The 20,357-nt window shown below is 35.7% G+C and overlaps 3 protein-coding genes across 5 annotated transcripts in view; all 3 read left to right on the top strand.

The window, feature by feature from the left end:
- Nucleotides 1-2,549: 2,549 nt before the first annotated feature.
- Nucleotides 2,550-6,957, top strand: LOC109211191 (protein trichome berefringence-like 7). Its single transcript, XM_019374693.1, has 3 exons — nucleotides 2,550-3,830; nucleotides 5,993-6,151; nucleotides 6,345-6,957. Exons 1-3 carry the CDS (start codon nucleotides 3,028-3,030, stop codon nucleotides 6,640-6,642), a joined length of 1,260 nt encoding a protein of 419 aa, XP_019230238.1. The 5' UTR covers nucleotides 2,550-3,027; the 3' UTR covers nucleotides 6,643-6,957.
- An 8,148-nt stretch (nucleotides 6,958-15,105) lies between these two features.
- Nucleotides 15,106-15,990, top strand: LOC109211186 (tumor necrosis factor ligand superfamily member 6-like). Its single transcript, XM_019374685.1, has one exon. It carries the CDS (start codon nucleotides 15,248-15,250, stop codon nucleotides 15,791-15,793), a length of 546 nt encoding a protein of 181 aa, XP_019230230.1. The 5' UTR covers nucleotides 15,106-15,247; the 3' UTR covers nucleotides 15,794-15,990.
- A 2,697-nt stretch (nucleotides 15,991-18,687) lies between these two features.
- LOC109211187 (maltose excess protein 1-like, chloroplastic) overlaps nucleotides 18,688-20,357 on the top strand; it is a 7,753-nt gene continuing 6,083 nt past the window's right edge. The window contains exon 1 of one of the 3 annotated variants that reach the window (XM_019374686.1): nucleotides 18,688-18,885. The gene's annotated coding sequence lies outside the window, so the exon portion shown is untranslated. Of the gene's footprint in view, nucleotides 18,886-19,489; nucleotides 19,589-20,357 lie in introns of those variants that run through there. The other 2 variants (XM_019374688.1, XM_019374687.1) reach the window with 2 other exon arrangements.

The following is a 20,357-nucleotide window of genomic DNA, read 5'->3' on the forward strand; positions in this document are numbered from 1 at the left end:
TGCACGTGTATGCCGAGTCCGATGGTACTTGATTTTATATAATAATATCATCATTACTATTGATATAAAGCTTTTGAGTATATAAGTACATGACAGAATTAAGTATATATGTGAATGATCAATGTGGAATGGTGATTTGTTTATAGAGGACAATAATTGAGTATTCTAAATTTACGAAGATGAACAATCAACAATTAAACTTGTATTTTACAAGCGGCATATATTGCATTATATTTCATCTATATAGAACATAAAATGAACACCTTTCATGAACTTGTGTAATAATAACTTAGTTTTTTATTTATAACTACTATCTCTCTTATTTTACTTCGTCCTTTTACAATATATTATTTTACTGTTACTAAAATACAAACTACATCTGAAAATTACGACAATAATATAAGTGAGCAAACATGTACGAACATAATTAGTAAATTCTTATATAAAAACATTACCAAAGATAGTGTCATCACATAAATTTTTTGCAAATAATAAATGTGGATCAATATATAGTAGCTTGTTTGTTGGTGTCAAGATGATTGGATATCCTCTAAACATAAGAAAATTCAAAAATTCATATAAAGAATTACCAAATATAGTCTTGTCATTAAATTAAAATCTTGCACTGGAAGTAGCTATTATTATTTTAGTCATTTAAAATAACTATCATTAGTAAAAAAATAAAAGTATTACCGATTGCATGATCGGGTAATCCAAATAACCTGTTAGAAGAGAACAAACAAACTTACATCGGATACAATATTAAATTTGTAGTAAAATATAAAGTATTAAATAAAATTTATACAAGTGCACGTACTTATACAAATATAATGTCACATACTTAAATAAATACATTGATATAATTTTGTGACATGTACCTTAAAAATTGAATTCACCATAAATACATGTTTATATATTTACATATATACACATACATCTATAAAAATGGGACAATAATAAAGTTACTTAAATAACCTTATATGATAGTTTAATTTTCAGTAAATTTTTTAAAACAAAGTAAATTAGCCAACGTGGAGAATCATTGGATTTGGCTTATTTTCATGAATCATGAATCAATAGTGCACTATAGACACGTTATATTGTTTTACTTTGCTTGCATAAACTAAGAATTGAAAAATAGTATTGCTATCATTAAACAAATTATCACAGATTATTAAGCCAACATTCGGAGAGGGTAATTTCAAAATTTTATAAAGTTTCTCCATTATCTTCAAGGAGTATAAAAAGTAGAAATAATTCCATGAAAACCTACCTTGCAAGAAGCTGCTGCATCAATCAAAATCATGAACTTTTTTATTCTAAATTTCAGTAGCCTCTCGATTTAGGCTTTCTGTTATTTTCTTACTTTGTATTTTAATTGATATGCTTGCCCAACAATAAAACGTTTGCCTTTAGACTTTAAGGTTGTGAAGAGTCGCTAGCTTCACTAATATGAAGGATCATGTCTTTCAAATAAATTTGGTGTCTTATTTAAAATTTGATGTTTTAATTCTTGGTATAAGTTGGGTATTTAGGGTAATTTACAAGGGTATTTAAGCAATTCAACTTTTTAGTTAAGAAAATGCTAATAACAAGTTTGGCATCAAATAATCTTTGAATAAGGACACCTTAAGAGGGTGAGTCAAAACTTTTAGAGATTTTTAGAAAACACAAATAGGAAAGACCATGTAGGATTCTAAACTCATCTCTGTACGCTAAAGCCATAGAATTCTGCATTCAGTTCAAGATTCATTATTCTATTGTGTCCTGGGGGGTTGGGACTACTATGTCTTTGCCTACCCATTTTGACTCCTCTTTCACCTTCTCGAGGAGACCGTCGGTAATGGTACATATATATCTCGAAATTGGTTCACATCGACCCGGTGTCGAGGGTGTATTCTCCACCTTAAAATCGGCAGCAATGGGGCACTTCGTCGGAACGAAGTCCTCTAGGGGAGGCTCTGCCACGGCTTAGTTCTCCATCATCAAGTATTCCATGAAAAAAAAGGTATCCAGATGATACATCTCGCGGTTCTTAAGAGGTGTAATTAAGATTAAAATAATGAACTGACTTTAAGTTTCTTAAAATCGCGACATTGGAATTTTCTTAATGCATATTAATGTTAAAAGCGTGGCTTTCTTCTCAATTCATTGGCCGACATAAACTTGTATATAATAATGTGGCTTTTCATTACAAGCCACCGATAACTAATTGTAGAACTCAAACGGTTAGTTGTAAAATTGGAGGGTCACAGACTTTCGAGAAAGACAAAATCCAATTTAACCATTAATATCATTTAAATAGTATTATTAAATAATAGTAGTTATTTAGAAGTAAAATATTTAGGTTAAGAAGGGCATTTTGGTAATTCAACTTTTAACTTTTTAGGTTCCCACTTTTATAATAATATAAATTCTTGGGTATCACTTATCTAATAAACTTTTTCTTCTGAATTTCCAATTAAATGGAATTATTTGTGGTGAGGTTGATGCAGTATTTGACCAACATAAAGTATGTTACAAAAGGATACTTCCCTGAACACAGAAACATTAAGGAAAGACAAACTAGAAAAGAAGGCAAAAATTTCCACTATTTGAATATGTTAACCAATGAGATGCAGCCGTACACAAGCATATTTGTTCCAGCTATCAGCTGATTCCAACCTATAAATTTAGTTCTATGCTATATTTACTCTAACATCATATCTCCACCAAATTTAGTTCATAGATCACATGCGGACAAGCCAAAGCCACTTTGAAGTTGAAATGACAAATTTACCCTCAGTTCTTAGACATATTTTCCTCTGCATGTCCTAATCAACAACTTCAACTGAAGAAGCTTCAAGATCCACTTACAGTTTTATACTTCATTCTTTTTTGCTAATACTCAGCTCTATTAAGCTGTTTAGCTTCGTGGGTTCTCTTCAAAATCTTGATTTTTCATCTTTGTTTGGAGATATAGCTTGATTTTTCTGTTGCTATAAGGTCTGTTTTACAACTTAATGTTCATTCTTGGTGTACATATAGATGGTGAATAGGTTGAAGTTGAATTCTTTTGGCCATTTTAGGCCTAAAGATTTGAACTTTGGCAAGTTGAAGCATTGTCACACTTGGGTTTTTCATTCTTTCAATAGGGTCCTTGTAATTGGATCCTTATTATTGTTGTTTCTTGTGGCAATAGGGTATGGTTATTTCTACAATACAAATTCTTTTCCACAACCAATTGTTCTTGAAAATGCAGGAGATAATAGAACAAATACTAACTTTAGTGGTGAATGCAATTTATTTGTTGGAAATTGGGTGCCTGATGAAAGTTATCCTTTGTACAATGCATCAGAATGTCCATTTGCTGAACAAGGTTTTAGTTGTTTAGATAATGGTAGGAAGGATAAAGAGTATCTCAAGTGGAGGTGGAAACCTAGGAATTGTGAAATTCCAAGGTTTGATGTTTATGTAATCTTGGAAAAGTTAAGGGGAAAAAGAATTGTCTTTGTTGGTGATTCATTAAGTAGAACTCAATGGGAGTCTATGATATGCATATTGATGAGTGGTGTTGAGGACAAGAAGAGTGTATATGAAGTCAAAGGAAGAAAGATCACTAGACAGATTAGGCATTTACAAGTGCGATTTAGCCCCTTTAATTTTACAGTTGAGTTTTATAGGTCAATTTTCCTAGTACAACCTGGATCGCCACCAAAACGATCACCAAAGAGGATCAAGAAAGCACTAATGCTTGATAAGTTGGATGACATAAACAAGGAATGGATTGATTCTGATATTCTAGTTTTTAATACCGGTCATTGGTGGACTCCCACGAAGCTTTTTGAACTGTAAGTGATCTGGTCATGCTGAATTCCTTGTTCTTGAAGATGTCAGTTATTATTTCTAGCAAGAATCTTTACTTTCATTTGGTGTTTTTCCCTTGCTTAAGATGAAAAGTGTTTTCATACTATATACTGCTAACTCTCTTGTGTTAGAACTTTAGCTTGGAAACTTATCAATTATGTCTTTGCTGATTATTTAACATGCTCCTGAGTTGGTTAAATAAATGATGATGCTACTGATCATCAAATAATTATAGCATAAGTAGCTAAGCTATTTCATTGTAATTTGATATTACCTAAATCTAGGAGACTTGTAGATTCATCACAGTTGTGCTAATCTTATTTTATTTGAGCTTTTGCAACTAAAGCTCAATTATTTGATAACAATTTTTCGTTCAGCATATGCCTATGGCTATCATTTTCTAGATTTTGAAATTTTGAGGTCACCTATCATGATGATGTTACTGATCATCAAATAATTGTAGGATAAGCCGTCAACCTATTTAATTGCATGAGTTTATGAACTAAGAACATTATTTGTCAATGATGAATATCGCTTTGAAACTAAAAAAAAAACCTCTAATTCGATATAAGCTAAGTTTCGGAGACTTGTAGATTTGTAGCACTTGTGTTTCGTGCTTCGAAAATGGACCTTTTTCTCCTGTTCATCTCATTTTTTGTTTGCTTATTTCTTATAGGGAACAAAATGTATGTTCTCTTCCTGGTTCCCCTAGTATCTCCCTATGATACATGATTATAGTTATTCTGATTATAAAGACCGTCCTACTGTATAAAAACTTTTTAACTCAGTCTCTCAAGTAGTGCACAAAAATTTGTCGTTTATCATGCCTACCTTTTAAATTCAATTTTTGTTTGATAGAGTTAGTCAATGTTTTCCTGATAATGAGGATCAGCCTCCATGTCAGAAAACTAACACTTTCAAGGTAAATGAAAAACTTCCCAGACTTATGTATTTGAAGTTGACTCATGGCCTATATTTTGGAACTGGATTATTGTGCTATTCTTATTTCATTTGAGCTTTTGCAACTAAAGCTCAATTACTTGATAATAGTTCTAGTTCAACATGTGCCTAAGACTGCTATTATCTAGATTTTGAAAATTTTAGGTTAACTGTCATGCTAAAAATCCCTAAATATAACTAGGAAAGTTAACTTAGATCTTCGACATAATACATGAGTTGCAAATAAGGGATGTCTTAATGCTTGTTCAACATCATTATGCAGCAAAACTTGATAAAAAGATCCCTCACCGTATGAATTACATTTCCATATCTGTAGCTTCTGTTGTTAAAGAATCGATTTGTTATGGATAAAAGTAGAGCCTTTAGATTTCAAATGCCTAGTATAGGGATCATACTAGATAGATTTACTCTGCTCAGGCGTGATTGTGTGTGTGAGAGGGAGAGAGTTTCCATCAGACAGTGTAATTATGCAAGAAATTGTACTACTTCTCTAAGTTGCTCCAACACGGCAGTTTAGATGCCGCACTCGTATCGACGTGACACTAGTATGGCTGTATGAGTGTGGGTATGGGTGTGGGTATGGCTGTATGAGTGTGGGTATGCGATCCATACCGGATCTGGTCAAATAATTTTGGGTACTTTGACCACGACGGATGCAAAAATTCGAGGCAAGATACAATTTGATTCCCGAAATCAGAATCAAAACTAGGGTAAATTTGAAGAAAATAGCATACTTCATATGGGAAATCAATCCTTTGCACCTACAACTTGAGAAAAAAAAAATTACACTTTACAAGCTATACATAAGTATTTCACAAAATTTCTCATAATTTAGAGATATTTTATATTTTTAGTTTTTTGAATTATTTTTAGCTGGATCCCTGCACCCGTATCTGTACTAGGGTCCATATCCTCAAATCTTAGAATTTACATCTTGAAGGATCTGACCTCTAGATCCGCACCCATGTCGGATACGCGCACCCGTGTCCGAGCAACTTAGCTACTTCTCCTCTTACTTATCAAGTACTTTAAGATGAATTCTATTACAGTTAAAGCCGTGGAGCTTTATGTGTTTTACGTGCTAGTAAATGCTTTTTTGAAGATGCTCCACTATTCTGCACTTTTTATAGCGAAGTTACTTTACCAATTTGTCCACAGAACTTTTCTAACATGCTTCTTCAGACAGGGGCTGGTACTTCCAGATTGATGGAAAGATGAAACTCGGAATGACAATAAATGGTGCCTTCAATAAAGCCTTAACTACTTGGCAATCATGGATCGAGAATAAGATCAACGCTGATAGAACACGTGTATTCTTTCGGACTTTTGAAGCTACTCATTGGAGGTATGCTCAGTTTACTAATATAATGTGTTGGTATCCTTTGTCTTGGCTTTTTTACTTCCTTTAAAATTTCTGTCTAGGCCATAATTAAAGGTCAATTTGTCCCATAGTTGGATCTAGTTTGTGTAAGAGCTGTGTATTCTCCACTTTTATCTCTTTTCTAAATTTGATAAGAGCCTTCTTATGCTTGAATCAGTGCTGGACCCCTTGAAAAATGCAACGTGACACGACAGCCCTGGTCGGACACCAACGGCAAGGATAAGAGTGCATTTTCGGACATGATAATTGATACTGTGAAAAATGTAGCAATCCCTGTGACACTGCTGCATGTCACTCCAATGGGGGCATACCGAAGTGATGCACATGTTGGTAATTGGAGTGACAATCCATCAGTTCCAGATTGTAGCCATTACTGCTTACCTGGTGTGCCTGATATGTGGAACGAACTGCTTTTCACCTTTCTATTTTCGGAACAGCAATATCAGATTCATTAGCTTCATGATTATATGCAAGTACGTTTCTATTCTTTTCGTACTGATTCGATATTTCTCGGAATATCTGTTAGTTAATTATTCGGGCTTGAACCCGTTGTCCTCTGTTCGATAGTTTGATTTCAACATTTGTTTACATTCACTTTATTACCTTTACCACACGAAAGTTTTGGTCATTTGTGAGCGAAAAAGGGGCCGCCGTGGGGGAGAGATTGAAGTGTTTTTTTTTTTTTTTTTTTTTTGTGTGTGTGTGTGTGTGTAGTGGTCTACATAAACAGTGATGATTCCTATATCCAGTCTCAAAGTAATTGAGATTAAGGCGTGTTAGTAGTATTAGTAGTTGTTATTTATCGTGTGGTGCTTCGAGAGAGCTTGTACTCATGCAAATTATTAGGAATACGAGATTCGATTAATTAGAGGAAAACATGCCAAGGTGCCGTAATGGTCTCTGTGTACAATTCGATCTTTCAAATAAGCAATTTATTTAACTTTGTTAATGATTTCATAAATTTCATTTTGGCAAGCGAGAAACATTGGTGATAGCAAATTTCAATATGAAAGAATGACGATGATTCGAGAAGAGACTTAAATCACTCACCCAAGAAAGGCAAAGGAGAGTAAAAGGACAATCACTGATTGCAATTAGTTAATCTATAATTTTGTATTAAACTTTACATCGTTAAAGCTGGAACTGAGTTCTCCATCTTGGGAAATTAGGGTTTTTTCATTCCTATACACAGTTTGAAACTTTATTACCCTTAATGTTCATGTTTAGCTAATTACCCGGCATAAACAAGTTTTGTTTACAAAATATATACAATTCACCTTAAAAGGCTCCCAAATCCATTATTTGTGCCTTCAATCAAGGGATTTAGTTACACCCTTTCCCTTTTTTTCCTCCTCTCTGCCCTTTCTCTCCACATCTTCCATTCTTTTACACTATTTCACTGATAAAATAGTTAAGCAGCTACCACCAGCTCCAGCCCTCAAGATCATCAGCAGTACTATTTTGCTCCAGCCCTCAAGGCTCCCCCATTGTTCTGTTAATTAAACTGTTAGGAATGACGAGGAAATTTATAATAATAATACTTGAATGCCAAATGATTTATGCTACGTAGTTGTTTTCCCATGTACGATGAAAAGGGAAGGTTCCAAGAAAGAAAAGAAAAGGACTTGAGAATTTCCTAAACTTAAACAAAAATCAAACCCATCACTGTTAACAAAATTTTGACATGGGTCCATTATTTGGAAGACTTTCCTCCACGGGACAAATTTTGAGCAAAACGATTGACATTGAATTTGGGGTTAGGGGAAATTTAAAATTAAAGTGTACGTACTATTCTGTTTGCTTACAAGCTGAGCATATTTTTAGGATTCAAACGAACGAATCTACAACTTATCTACAACTTTTATACATTATTTCTACACACTTAAATACAACTACAATATCATACAACTTAAATACAATTGTTATACAAGTTTTATACAATATGTCTTTTGTATATTTTGTAAAAAGGATATTTTTCTTGATCTGAGACATGGTAACACACAATTCAAAACAATAAAAGTTTACTTTTGTCTTCTAGCTACTGTTCGAGGCATTACTTGTTTGTTCTTTTCTTTACTCATGACCGAGCTTGTACTGAGGGCCCAATCGAGGACGAGTCTCATTGTTCAATCAAAGATCAGGCTTGGTCATTACATTGCAATTGGTTTGATCGTTTATTTTGTCTTTAGTTCATCTATCTGTTATTCCTAATTATTCGTATTGAATTAAACCACGTATCCTTTAAACTGCTTACAAATTTAATTGTTACTCATTTTTGGGGTAAACCGTTTAGCGCCCACCATGGGGCTAAGGATAATAGTGTTGATTTGATATGTCAGCCTAAGAATGTCAAACTCTCAGTCTGCTCACTTGAACATTGACACGGAGTCAGGCCATCATGGTGAAAATAACAATGTGGTGCCTAGTAATATGTACTTCCTGCTGATCCCAATGGTGTCCCAGCTTCCGACCCGGTCGATGCTAACTCGTAGGTGGCCATCAACATCAATTTGCCAACTGACCCCAAAAATAGTTTTCGCGGGGGACCCCGGCCAACGACCCGAGAAGCGTCCGAGGATGAAGGTGATGGGGTGAGCCTACGGGTGATTTTCAAAATTTTGCAAGTTCAGCAAGCGACTATAGCACAACTACAGAACCAAAGCCATGTCCCTAATAGGGTCGAGCCCGAACAATCTCGGGAAAATATGGAGAAATGAACAAGCTGCCGTGAGACCGAGTGGAGCTGACCCCGGAGAAGCTTCAGAGGTAATGAAGATGCTCGAAGCATTAACAAAACGGGTGGAGTCAGGCGAGAAAAAGATTCAGTCCAACGACAAGAAGGTGGAAACATACAACTGTAGGGTTGATCAGATTCTGGGGCACCTCCGATACTGAAGGGATTGGATTCCAAAATATTTATCCAGAAGCCCTTCACCTGAGCGCGGCACCAAAGCCGATCTCGAAGAGGTTTCGAATGCCCAACATTCCCAAGTCTAATGGGACCACGGATCCAAATAAGCACGTAACCTCTTATACATGCGCCATCAAAGGGTACGACTTGGAAGATGACAAAATCGAGTCGGTGTTGCTGAAAAAGTTTGGGGAAACTCTGTCCAAGGGAGCAATGATATGGTATCACAACTTGTATCCCAATTCGATTGACTCATTTTCTAAGCTTGCAGATGCCTTCATAAAGGTCCATGCTAGGGCCATCAAGGTCGAGACCAGAAAGCCAGACCTTTTCAAGGTCAAACAAAGAGATAACGAGATGCTCAGGGAGTTCGTGTCAAAATTCCAGATGGAATAGATGGATCTGCCACTGGTCGCGGATGATTGGGCTGTTCAGGAATTCACTCAAGGGATCGACCTCTAATGTTCCGTGGCCTCTCAACAGCTAAAACAAAATTTGGTGGAGTACCCAGCGGTGACCTGGGCCGACCTCCACAACAGGTACCAATCGAAGATCAGGATCGAAGACGATCAGCTCGGAGCTCCTTCTGGATCTGTTTACCCTATAAAACCGATGATAGATATATGAGAGTCATTGATCAGGAGCCAAGGCCAGTCCGAGATCTATATCAGCCATACAACGCGGACTGGAGGGGAAACGATCCGGGCGCCACCTAACTAGGAACGAGAAAAGAAGTGATCGAGGGCCGAGCGGCCGGGGCCTGATGATCAAGAGCGGCTTTGACAGGTCACTCGGGAGTAGGGAATATCATTTTCGCGCCCCGTTTTCTCCTCGCGGAGGTCCGAGTTTCGACATTCATTGGGAACAACTCGTTTCCTTTTGGGAATTGGGTATTTGAAGAGTCGCCACCTAACGGATTAAGGTGCGTTAGGGCATCTAGAGCAATTAAATCATATAACTAGTTGCATTACCAGAGATTAGGGTAAGGGCTCGAAATAACCTTGAGGGGAAGGTGTTAGGCACCCTCGCGGTCCACAACGGTGGGTCCCGGCCGAACTCAATTATGTGAATTAGTCATTTAACAGATAAGCAGTCTAAGCACATATTTGCAAATAGAGGAAGTTTAGGCAGTCTAAGCACACATATGTGACTAAAGAAAGTTAGGCAGTCTAAGCACACATATGTGAATAAAGGAGGGAAGTCCTAGGTTTGTTAGCCTATAGGATCACATCTGTACAACACCCGGTAAGCCTTCCTCAAATAGAGGGGTTACACGTGGCATTAGCGCACATGTCGTCATATCCTCTACTACCTAATTACCCTCCCCTTAGCGGTTATATAAGCGGTTTTAATTAACGAACTCTAGGCGTGCTTTACCCGTCCCTTCCTGGTGGCCCTGGAGGTGTTTAGGACCTCTAAATTTAGGCAGTTCTAGAACCTCCTAAGGTGTTTAAAAGGTAAAATCCAAGCGACAACAAAGAACATATAGGACTATCAAATAGAGAAACAGTTGGGGGGGGGGGGGCTCATATTTACCTCCACACATAAATAAATAAGTAGCATGTCTTAAACACAGATTTCAGATAATTTCAGAGAAGTCCTAGAACAGGGTATCTAAATGAGCATCACAAACATGGAATATGCAGCATTATTTTAAAGCGAGGTGATATAAACCTAATCAGTTTGCCTACTAATTTTAAAATCTGTTGAACCTGAGCAGTTTCACACATAAACAGAGCATAATTTCACAGCTTTATAAGACCATTTAATTACCTAAGGCTTGCCTAGCCGTGGACCTATAATGCCCTATAAACACGCAATCGTAATTCTGGGGATTAGTTAAAATAGCTTGAGTTTCATTAAATCCTATAAGCATGCTGGTCTAGGTGCTGATTGTTACAAGAGTTGATTTCATGCGCATTTATATTAGAACATGATGTCTATGTGTTGGGGTTGTTTTATAAATCTCTTGATAGACATGATTCAAAGCAGATGCAATTGCAGTCCTAAAGTAGGATTTCTGATGCACAGAGAAAGATGGTCATTTTATTAAGCGCGATTATAGCGGTAGCTTAATGACAGTATTTCCAGGTGATGACAACTTATGCAGAATCAGAAATGAAGCGATGAACTATAACATGTTTTCTAATATGCAAAGGCAGTAAACGTGAGTATCCTAAGGCAAGATTTCTAATGCAAATAGCACAGACCTATGACATGTTTCTAATGCAAGTAACATAGCATATAGACCTAAAGCATGATTCCTATTGCAGATAAGCACAACATAATCCTAAAGCATGATTTCTATTGCAAATCATCATAATATAAACCTAAAGCAGGATTTCTACCCGATTTCCCCACAAAAATCATATAGGAACCCTCCCCTTTTTACTAATTGCCCCAGTATCTGTTTACAAGAAATTATTATTACAGACCAATAGTGAATGAATTACATAAATGTAAACTATGCTATAGGGAGCCTGAATCAGGCCCAAAATAAACCTGGGAGTTCCAGGCCTTCAGAACAGTCTCAGATGCCAAGAATCTCATAGCCAATAGTATGTCCTGGTGTGTCAAAGTTCCCTAAGGACCTCAGGGATCCCGGGCAGTGCTCACACCAAGACCTTTCTCAAAATAGAGAACTGGTTATGTGCAGTGTGGAAGGGCCAGCCCTAGTATGCTAGAGTTCGGAGGAATCTCATGGATTCCTAGGCAGTATGCACACTAGAGGGGCAGAACTTAATAGTCTAAGAGTAGGGTGAGAGTGCTTGACACAGTTTTGAAAGACTTAGTAAGGACAGTATAGAGATAATTTTTAGGAGTGGAAAGATTTTCAGGAGCAGAAACAGTTTAAGAAAATACTAAGAGAGGAAAATAGTTTGAAATCAGTTCGGAGAAGAGCAAGGATACAATCACACACACTTAGAATGCTTAGAATCACAACCATTTAACAGGCAGTTTACACACAGGGGTGAAGGGGGTTGGGAACATATAGAGTTCATATCAGGGACACATGAAGGGGGAGGCATATACACAACAAATGCACAGAACACTTAGGAGTCTATTGATTCAGAAACTTAACAAGTTAGCCATGATAATAGGCAGATAAAATATAGAGCAGGAATGCAGAAAAATCATGTTGAAAACAGGGGTGCATTGGACAGGATTAGCCATACAATTAGGGTTAATCAGGTTCATTAGGAGGCTAAGTTGCTAACATGATCACACCAATTTGAAGGGAGTAAACAAAGACTAATAAACATGCTGGCCAAGTACTAAACAAACGAGTGAGACTTAGACATGCTGATTACACACTTGAACAAGAGAGGACAGAATTTAGACTTGCTGAATAAAACAGTAAATAGGAAGACAAATTGAACACATAGCCAATTAAACCAGTGCAGGAATGGAACACATAGAGTTCGAGTTTCAGAATTGAACTAGGGACATACCAGTTAATAAAGCAAAGTGCAGAATGTAAAGCAAGTATAGTTCCACGGTCTAGCCTTGGCTTTCTGCCGGCTAGACCAACAATTAGCACAAGTAGCAGAGAAAGAAAAGAGAGTTTGAGTGTGTGTGTGTGTGTGTATTCTGAACTTAGTTCCTTCCTTGAGAGGTAAAAATAAGGGTGTATATATAGTAGTTTAAGAGCAGAGCAAATAAGGTAAAAGGAATCAACATTCAATCAATTAAGGAAATCAGAGAATCCAATCGCATAAAGGAGTTCATAATAGACCCGCTCAATTAGGGATAATTGACCAAACGGTAATAACAGGGGTCCAATTAAGAAAAGAATCTCAATCATACCATGTAAAGAAATTAGTAAAAATCCATAATTATACGGGCAATCAAATAAGGCAGGGATGACCAAGTAAGGTCGTAAACAAGGAAACAAGCAAGAATTAAGCACACGAATTTCTAATAGAGTAAATCAATCAGCCAAACTTTCAAATAATACCGATTTCTGAAAAGAAATATCAACTTCCATAAATGGGAAAATGGACTAAGTAAAACTTCACTGAAACATAGAAATTAGTCGGAAAATACAGATTCTAGCCCTAATAGAGACTAATTAGGGAAAAACCACAGAATAATAGATTTGACAAAGAAAAAATGTTTAGGTCCAAGAAATAGAGCAAAGTAATATGACTGGTAACACAGAAATTACCCGGAATCGTAGCAAAGGTTAGAAAATCAGAGAATCAACTATGGTTTAAGTATTTTTGCACAAATCAGTCATGAGGACGAAAAATAACTAATCAAACACTTTAGGAGTCAGAAAACCTTTGAAAACAACTTGGGACGAACCCTAGTTTTAGGGAAAAGCCGGAATAATCAGTTAAAACCAGATATTTTCAAAGAAAACAGGTAATAGTGCTCGATTCATCTCAGATCTATACAGATCTGAGAAGGATCGAGAATATCAGACTAGGGGTTTTTCATGAAAGTAATAGAGATGAGAGAATAGGTCAAGAGACCGTAGATTCATAGCAAAACAAGAGGAAACTCTTACTCACAGTCGAGAAAATGGCCTGAGACATGCTAGTAAGCAAAGTGTCGAACCAGAACCGCTTGGGTTCCTCGAGATTGTCTCAAGGATCTAAGAAGTCAAGGAGCCATGGTGCGTAGAAGGCCAGGACCGGGCGGAGAAGACATGGAAACATCACAGGCTTGAGATACATGCCGGTGACGGCGTTTTAGAACTAGGGTTCAGTCGAGAGAGTTGAGAGAAGAGGGAAGGGGTGACGGTGGGTGAGAGGAGTGAACGAGAGGGGTTTGGGGGGGGGGGGTTAGGTCTAGGTTTAATTAAGGTAAGAAAAATGTGGACCGTTGATCTGAATGATCAACGGTCAGGATTGAGTGGGGTATTAGGTCGAGTAGGTCAAATTTGGGCCTGGGTGTGTTTGGGCTAATTTTAATTGAATTGAGATTGGGCGATTTAATTAGGCTAGGTCTGAAATAAAAGGGGTCATTTGTTAAATATCCATTTATTTGATAAAAATAATTTTTTTAAAACTAGTTAATAAATTAAAAAATGATTTCATGCCTAGAAATGTTTTAAAATAACTAGTTAATATTCTAAAAATATAAAAGGCTATTTCTCGGTAAAATAATGTAATAATGCATGCATGGGCTATAATTGCAAAGTAATTGTAATTGTAACATAAAAGTACAAATGTGGCTATTTGTGCAATAATTGAAGCTTAGTACAAATGCAAATGATGAAATTAAGTCACAAAATTAGTATAAAACTATTTGTGATGCAATCAGTGATTTTTTTGATAAATAAAATACTGGGATAAATTAATTAAGATCTTTTTTTATTTTTTTAAAAATGCAGAAATTGTATGAAAAATACCAATTGATGCCAATGCATAGTTTTGAAAATATTATAGGAAAAAATTGGGTATCAACAATCACACCTCCTTTTTGCGGGGAAAGATGTTTGTTCCTTTCTTTACTCACGACCGAGCTTGTACCAAGGGCCCAATCGAGGACGAGTCCCACTGTTCAATCTAATATCTGGCTTGGTCATTACAATGCAATTGGTTTGATCGTTTATTTTGTCTTTAATTCATCTATCTATTATTCTTAATTATTCGTATCGAATAAAACCACGTACCATTTAATTGTTACTCATTCTTGGGGTAAACATAATATTTTTCTGTGTCATTTTTCCATGGGGCTTAAAGAATCTGGCACAACTCCACCCTATAGAATAGAATCTGTTAAATTGTTATGGTGCAACTCTACCCTATAGAATAGAAGCTCTCAAAACCTTTCGTGTGATCGTGTCAATGTCCCCCTGTCTTGTGGTGTAGGACACTAGATCACTTAAGCAAAAGAGTATTAAGGAGAAAGAAGTAAAGCTAAAGAAAAAATGTTTTCTACTACAATCAAAACATAAATATTAAGCCTTCCTAAATCTTCACATGAGAGCCAAGTCTCTGTTTACTTGGAAGCATTCCCTACATTAATTAAAAGAGAACAAAAAGAACCAAGAGAGAGACAGATAGAGAAGAAGAAAAAACTTCAAATTCCGTACTTATAAATAAGCAGAGTTCTACTACTACTCTTCATCACAACATTAAAAGGTATCAAGAACTTGCACCAAAATTCTTATCAACTTTCCAAGATTATACATAACTATGGCTAACAATATGAATAACTTCCCATTTCCACATCTCCCTCCTCCACCACCCCCTCCTCCTCATCCCATCTCTCCACCACCAAAACCCCACCCTCCTCCTCCTCCGCCTCCTCGTCCTCATCCTCCACCATTTGTTCCACCACCACCACCATCACCCCCTCATAGTTATATCATAATAATATTCGTTTTCTCGACGTTCGGTTGCATTTTACTTGGCCTAGCAATACTTTCTTTCTGCTGCTACTTGAAGAAAAAGAAGAAGACAACAGTAGTTGAAGAAAAAGAAGTGAAGCACATTGATGAGCATTTGAGAATTAAGGAAGCTATTGTTCAAGGACCCCATGGGAAACCTGAGACTGTGGTACTCTCTGTAGAAGAAGATTTCCATGAAGAAGATGATATTATAAGGACTAAGAAAGAGTTAGAAGAAGCACATAAGTTGCATGCTAATAAAACTTCAGAAATTACACCTTCTGCTCTTGAAGCTGGACCTGTACACTACTCTTCAACTTCTTCTTCTGGTCAGGGTCACAGCCAAACATGAGCATTAAGTCATGAATTTCATTTTAAAATAAATTGAAAGTATGAGAGTAACTACTCATACACAAAATAACTACTCTTCTTTCTTTTAATGTTTTAATTGCCTTATCAGAGGGTAATGGTTAATCATTCTATCACAACTACTGAGTATAGGCAACACTTTATTTGGCATGCAAATTAAATTGTCTTATTTTCTACTAATTTCTTTGCTACTTGGAACTTATTATTACGTCACGATTAGATATTTCAAACTACTTTTGGCCAGTGGCGGATCCAGAATTTCGTTAAGGGGTGTCAAAATATATAAAAGTAAACATACCAGAAAATTAAGGGGAGTCAATATATATATATATATATATATATATAGAGAGAGAGAGAGAGAGAGAGCTTTTGACTGATATAAGTACTTGGCTTATAACCACTTTTGGTATTATTAAAGGCATAGCCAAAAGTAACTTATACGCAAGCCCTGCACGCTCTACGTTTGAAAGATTTGCGAATCCCTGCTTATGTTAAAACTTTCTAATGTCTGCCTCATGGGATTTAAGTTGAAAGAGATAAACCGAACAAGTATGATAGTATAAATAAATACGGATGGTGCGATCAATATATTCAGTTTGACTAACTTATAAGCTTAACCAAACATACTCTAAATAAGTATTACAATATTATTAGTCAATTTAATTGGTTATAATAGGTCCCACTTTAATTTTCAAGTTATCATGATATTAGGCTTGACATAAGAAATTATCTATTATTGTGGATCAATTTTACTTGATAATGTTAAATATTTATGCACTGTCGGTGCACAGAAACTTAAACTCTAACATGAGAGCATTGCGCGTACATGCAAGAAACAATATAACCAGTGGATAATTCAAGTTATATAATGTGCACAACGCAAACATTCCAATCATCCGAACATAGTCCCGAAAGTTTTACCCTTTTTAGATCAACTCTAGTAGGGGTGGGCATCGGTCGATTCGGTTCGGTTATGAATATTATCGGTTTAGCATATCGGTTTACAAATTTGATAAACTGATAACGAACCGATAAGATATCGGTTATCGGGTATCGGTTAATCGGTTATCGATCATTATCGCTTCGGTTATCGGTTTACCCGATAAGATAACTCAATCTAGAGTTAAGCAAAAAAGAAAAGACAATTCACTGGAGTTAAGCAAAAAAGAGATGAATTCACATATAGTATACTAAAGACTTACGCTAGGAGTAACTAGTAAGATTTATGAAGAATGAAGATGAAGCAACTGAAGAGTGGGGTTGAGAAAGAATAGGAGAGAATGAACTGAAACCCTAACATTTGTATATACTTAAAGGTAAAGTCATAATTTTATTAAGTAACAAAATTGACAAACCGAGGCCCGAACCGATAACCCAATAATAAAAAAATTCTAAACCGTTACCGAACCGTTAACCCAATAACCCGATATCGATAATCTAATAAACAATTAAGGGTTCGGGCTATAGATTTTACCCGATATATACCCAGCCCAAAACTCTAGGTGTTTACTACTCCGTATATTGAACGATGCCAATAAGGTTAGTCCCAACCACAATTTATAATGAACATTATATTTCTAACTTATATCCACGCTTATTGCCAGCTCCTACTCTGCCACAAAAAATGTTAGCTAATGGAGTAATAACACTGCCATACTTCTTCTTATTTGCATGGAGCTTTTATATTTAAAGGGAAATCGATCGGAGGAAACGAACTCCACTACTCCCTAAGCTACAGTTTTGGGATCACAATTGAACCTATACCCACTTTCCAAAAATATTTGCAAGCTTACCTGTTTTACGATCAACTTCAGACTTATCGTGTCTGAAGTTAAAAAAAATTTAGTTGAAGTGAAAAAAATTACACTTCAGATGCACTTAAGGACAAATAGATCTGAAGTGCAACCAATGGTTTCATGCACTTAATGCCAATAAGTTTGAAGTGAAAAATTACACTTCAGATGCACTTAAGGCCAAAAGGTCTGAAGTGCAACAAACATTTTCCTATACTTAAGTCCAATAAGTCTGAAATGAAAAATTGCACTTCAGATGTATTTAAGGCCAAATAGGTCTGAAGTGCAACCAACAGTTTCACGCACTTAAGGCCAATAAGTCTGAAATAAAAATTTGCACTTCAGATGCACTTAAGGCCAAAATGTCTGAAATGCAATCGGCGTTTGCATGCACTTAAGGCAAAATAGGCCTAAAGTGCAAATTGCCAAGAAATAGAAATTTGTTCTTCGAACTTTGACAATCTAATATACGATTTAATACTTAAATATACTCCAAATGAGCTCAAATTTGAAACATAACCTCCAAATATCATTAAGAACAAACCTCAATCATCAATTTGTCAAAACAACAATAAATCTAACGAGCTCATTTTGCAATTAAGAAAAAGAAAAAGAAGAAGCCCTAAACAATAGTAAAAAATAAGTGCCACAACAGATCACCATTGTAAAACATCATAAACTACCTTAAAATATGTTCACAAACACCGTATAAAATCATCGTTATCCGAAAAAGAAGAAGAAGAAAGAGAAAAAAAAAGCCTGAAGTTGTTTAAACGGTGAATATAAGCTAAGAAAAAATTAAAAAGTGGGTACAGGTCGACCAAGTAAAGCGCCACCGAAAGAAAATCTAACCAAACTTGCCTCTTTCCTCTTGGCATGTACTTAAAGATATTTACATAATTCCAGGTTTGTCTATAGACGACATGATATAAAACCAAGTCTCAAATTGACAAACTTGACCTTAAATATTGGAATATAGAAAGGAACTAATCAAGAGTATTTCGGGTAATTTGCAACACATTTTGTATGTACGCACTTTTGTCTGGACTTAGAGAGCAATAGCGTCCTCACTTTCCTCAGCATCAAATCTTCCCTTTCTTCCAATTGATTGCTCATAAATAAGCTTTCTTTGAGGCTCTCTTCTAAATATATTTCTCACTACCCAGTTGGTGGTTTCTTCTCTTTTTATTCAGAAACTCCAAATTAAATAGCATTCATATAATTTCTTTCTTAAAACCAAAGAATTACAATCTTGTAAATACAAGCTTCAGCTTTCTACCAGGTAATTTTCAAGCAATTCAAATGTCTTAACTATCTCTCTAGTACTTTCAAGTAAAAGATGCTTAATATACAATGGCGAATTCAGAGTGTTCTTGTTCTCATACTACTTTTATAGTGTACATTATAAATCCACTTGGTTTTTCTCTTTTCTTTTGTCGTTCCTTAAAGTCAAATTTCAACGAAAATATTTATCCGCACTTAGATATTTACATGTAATTTTAACTTTAATAGTCAAAATTAGCATGAAAATATCATATAATCAGATGAATCTTTATATTTATTGATAAGTTTTTATGGTGACATTGCACCCAAGAGAAAATGAACACTTTGCTTTTGGCAATTTCACATGTTTGATCCACGTGGGTCTTGTCTGGATTCATATTATATCCAAGAAAATAGAGAATGCTACTGATTTTACTACAGTATAGCGTATTAATCAGTCAACTACGTTTGCTTCCAATAAATTTGTGAATCCCGGTGTACCCATTTAATTCTTTCCTATACACTATGCTCACCGCCCAGTGGCACTGCCCATCCTTCATTTTTTTGAGATGCCCGTCTATTTTGGATCAAGTTTAGAAATTTGAGCTTTTTTGGCTTCTCTTTTGCTTCATTTATATGTTTGCCTATGAAGTATGAACTAGGAAATTATCTTTAAAACAAAACTGACCAAGTCCCAACTTCTTCTTTTTTTCATCTTAGAGGTATGTGATTGTAATTCCTTAATTTGTTTTGCTATCTTGTGAAATTCTCTTGAATTTTGAAACTTACATTTCGTTTAGAAGTTTGGTACATAATGGTTTGCTAATTAGGGATAAGCAACTGATATTGTTGAATACTACACTTGTTAATTACGTTGTAGTTTGACCTATTAAAAATCTAAATCTGCAAAATATGTTCCTATTAAATTCGTAAAAATAGCACGGGCTAGCCAGTTTTCGGACTGGTCATTGAAAATAGCCGGCGTTTGCAAAGTCATTGAAAAGTAACCACTATTTTGGCGCAACACGGAGAGTTCCAGCATAATATACAGGAGATTGGTGCACCTATGTATGAACTTCTAGCATATTATGCTGGAACTTCAACACGCGGAAAGTTCCAACATAATATACTAGAGATTGGAGCACCTGTGTATGAACTTCCAGCGTATTATACTGGACCGGTATATTATATTGGAACTCCAGTATATTATGCTAGAAGTTCAGTATATTATACTAGAACTCTAGTATAATATATTGGAGTATTTTTCGGATTTTGAACAATGTTTTCGTTCAAATTTATCTTTACATGAAAAGTGGCTAAATTTCGATTACTTTTGAAACTGTGGCTATTTTTGAATGATCACATGTAAATTTGGCTACTTTTGAATTTCTCCCATTAAATTCTTCACTAATAGCCCGTTAAAATTTTTAATACACGTGACTTTAAAACCCAAAAAGCTTAACCAAAATTAATATTTTGAGAAACTCCCCC

The sequence above is a fragment of the Nicotiana attenuata genome, unplaced genomic scaffold (assembly GCF_001879085.1).
Source record: "Nicotiana attenuata strain UT unplaced genomic scaffold, NIATTr2, whole genome shotgun sequence".
Taxonomy (NCBI): domain Eukaryota; kingdom Viridiplantae; phylum Streptophyta; class Magnoliopsida; order Solanales; family Solanaceae; genus Nicotiana; species Nicotiana attenuata.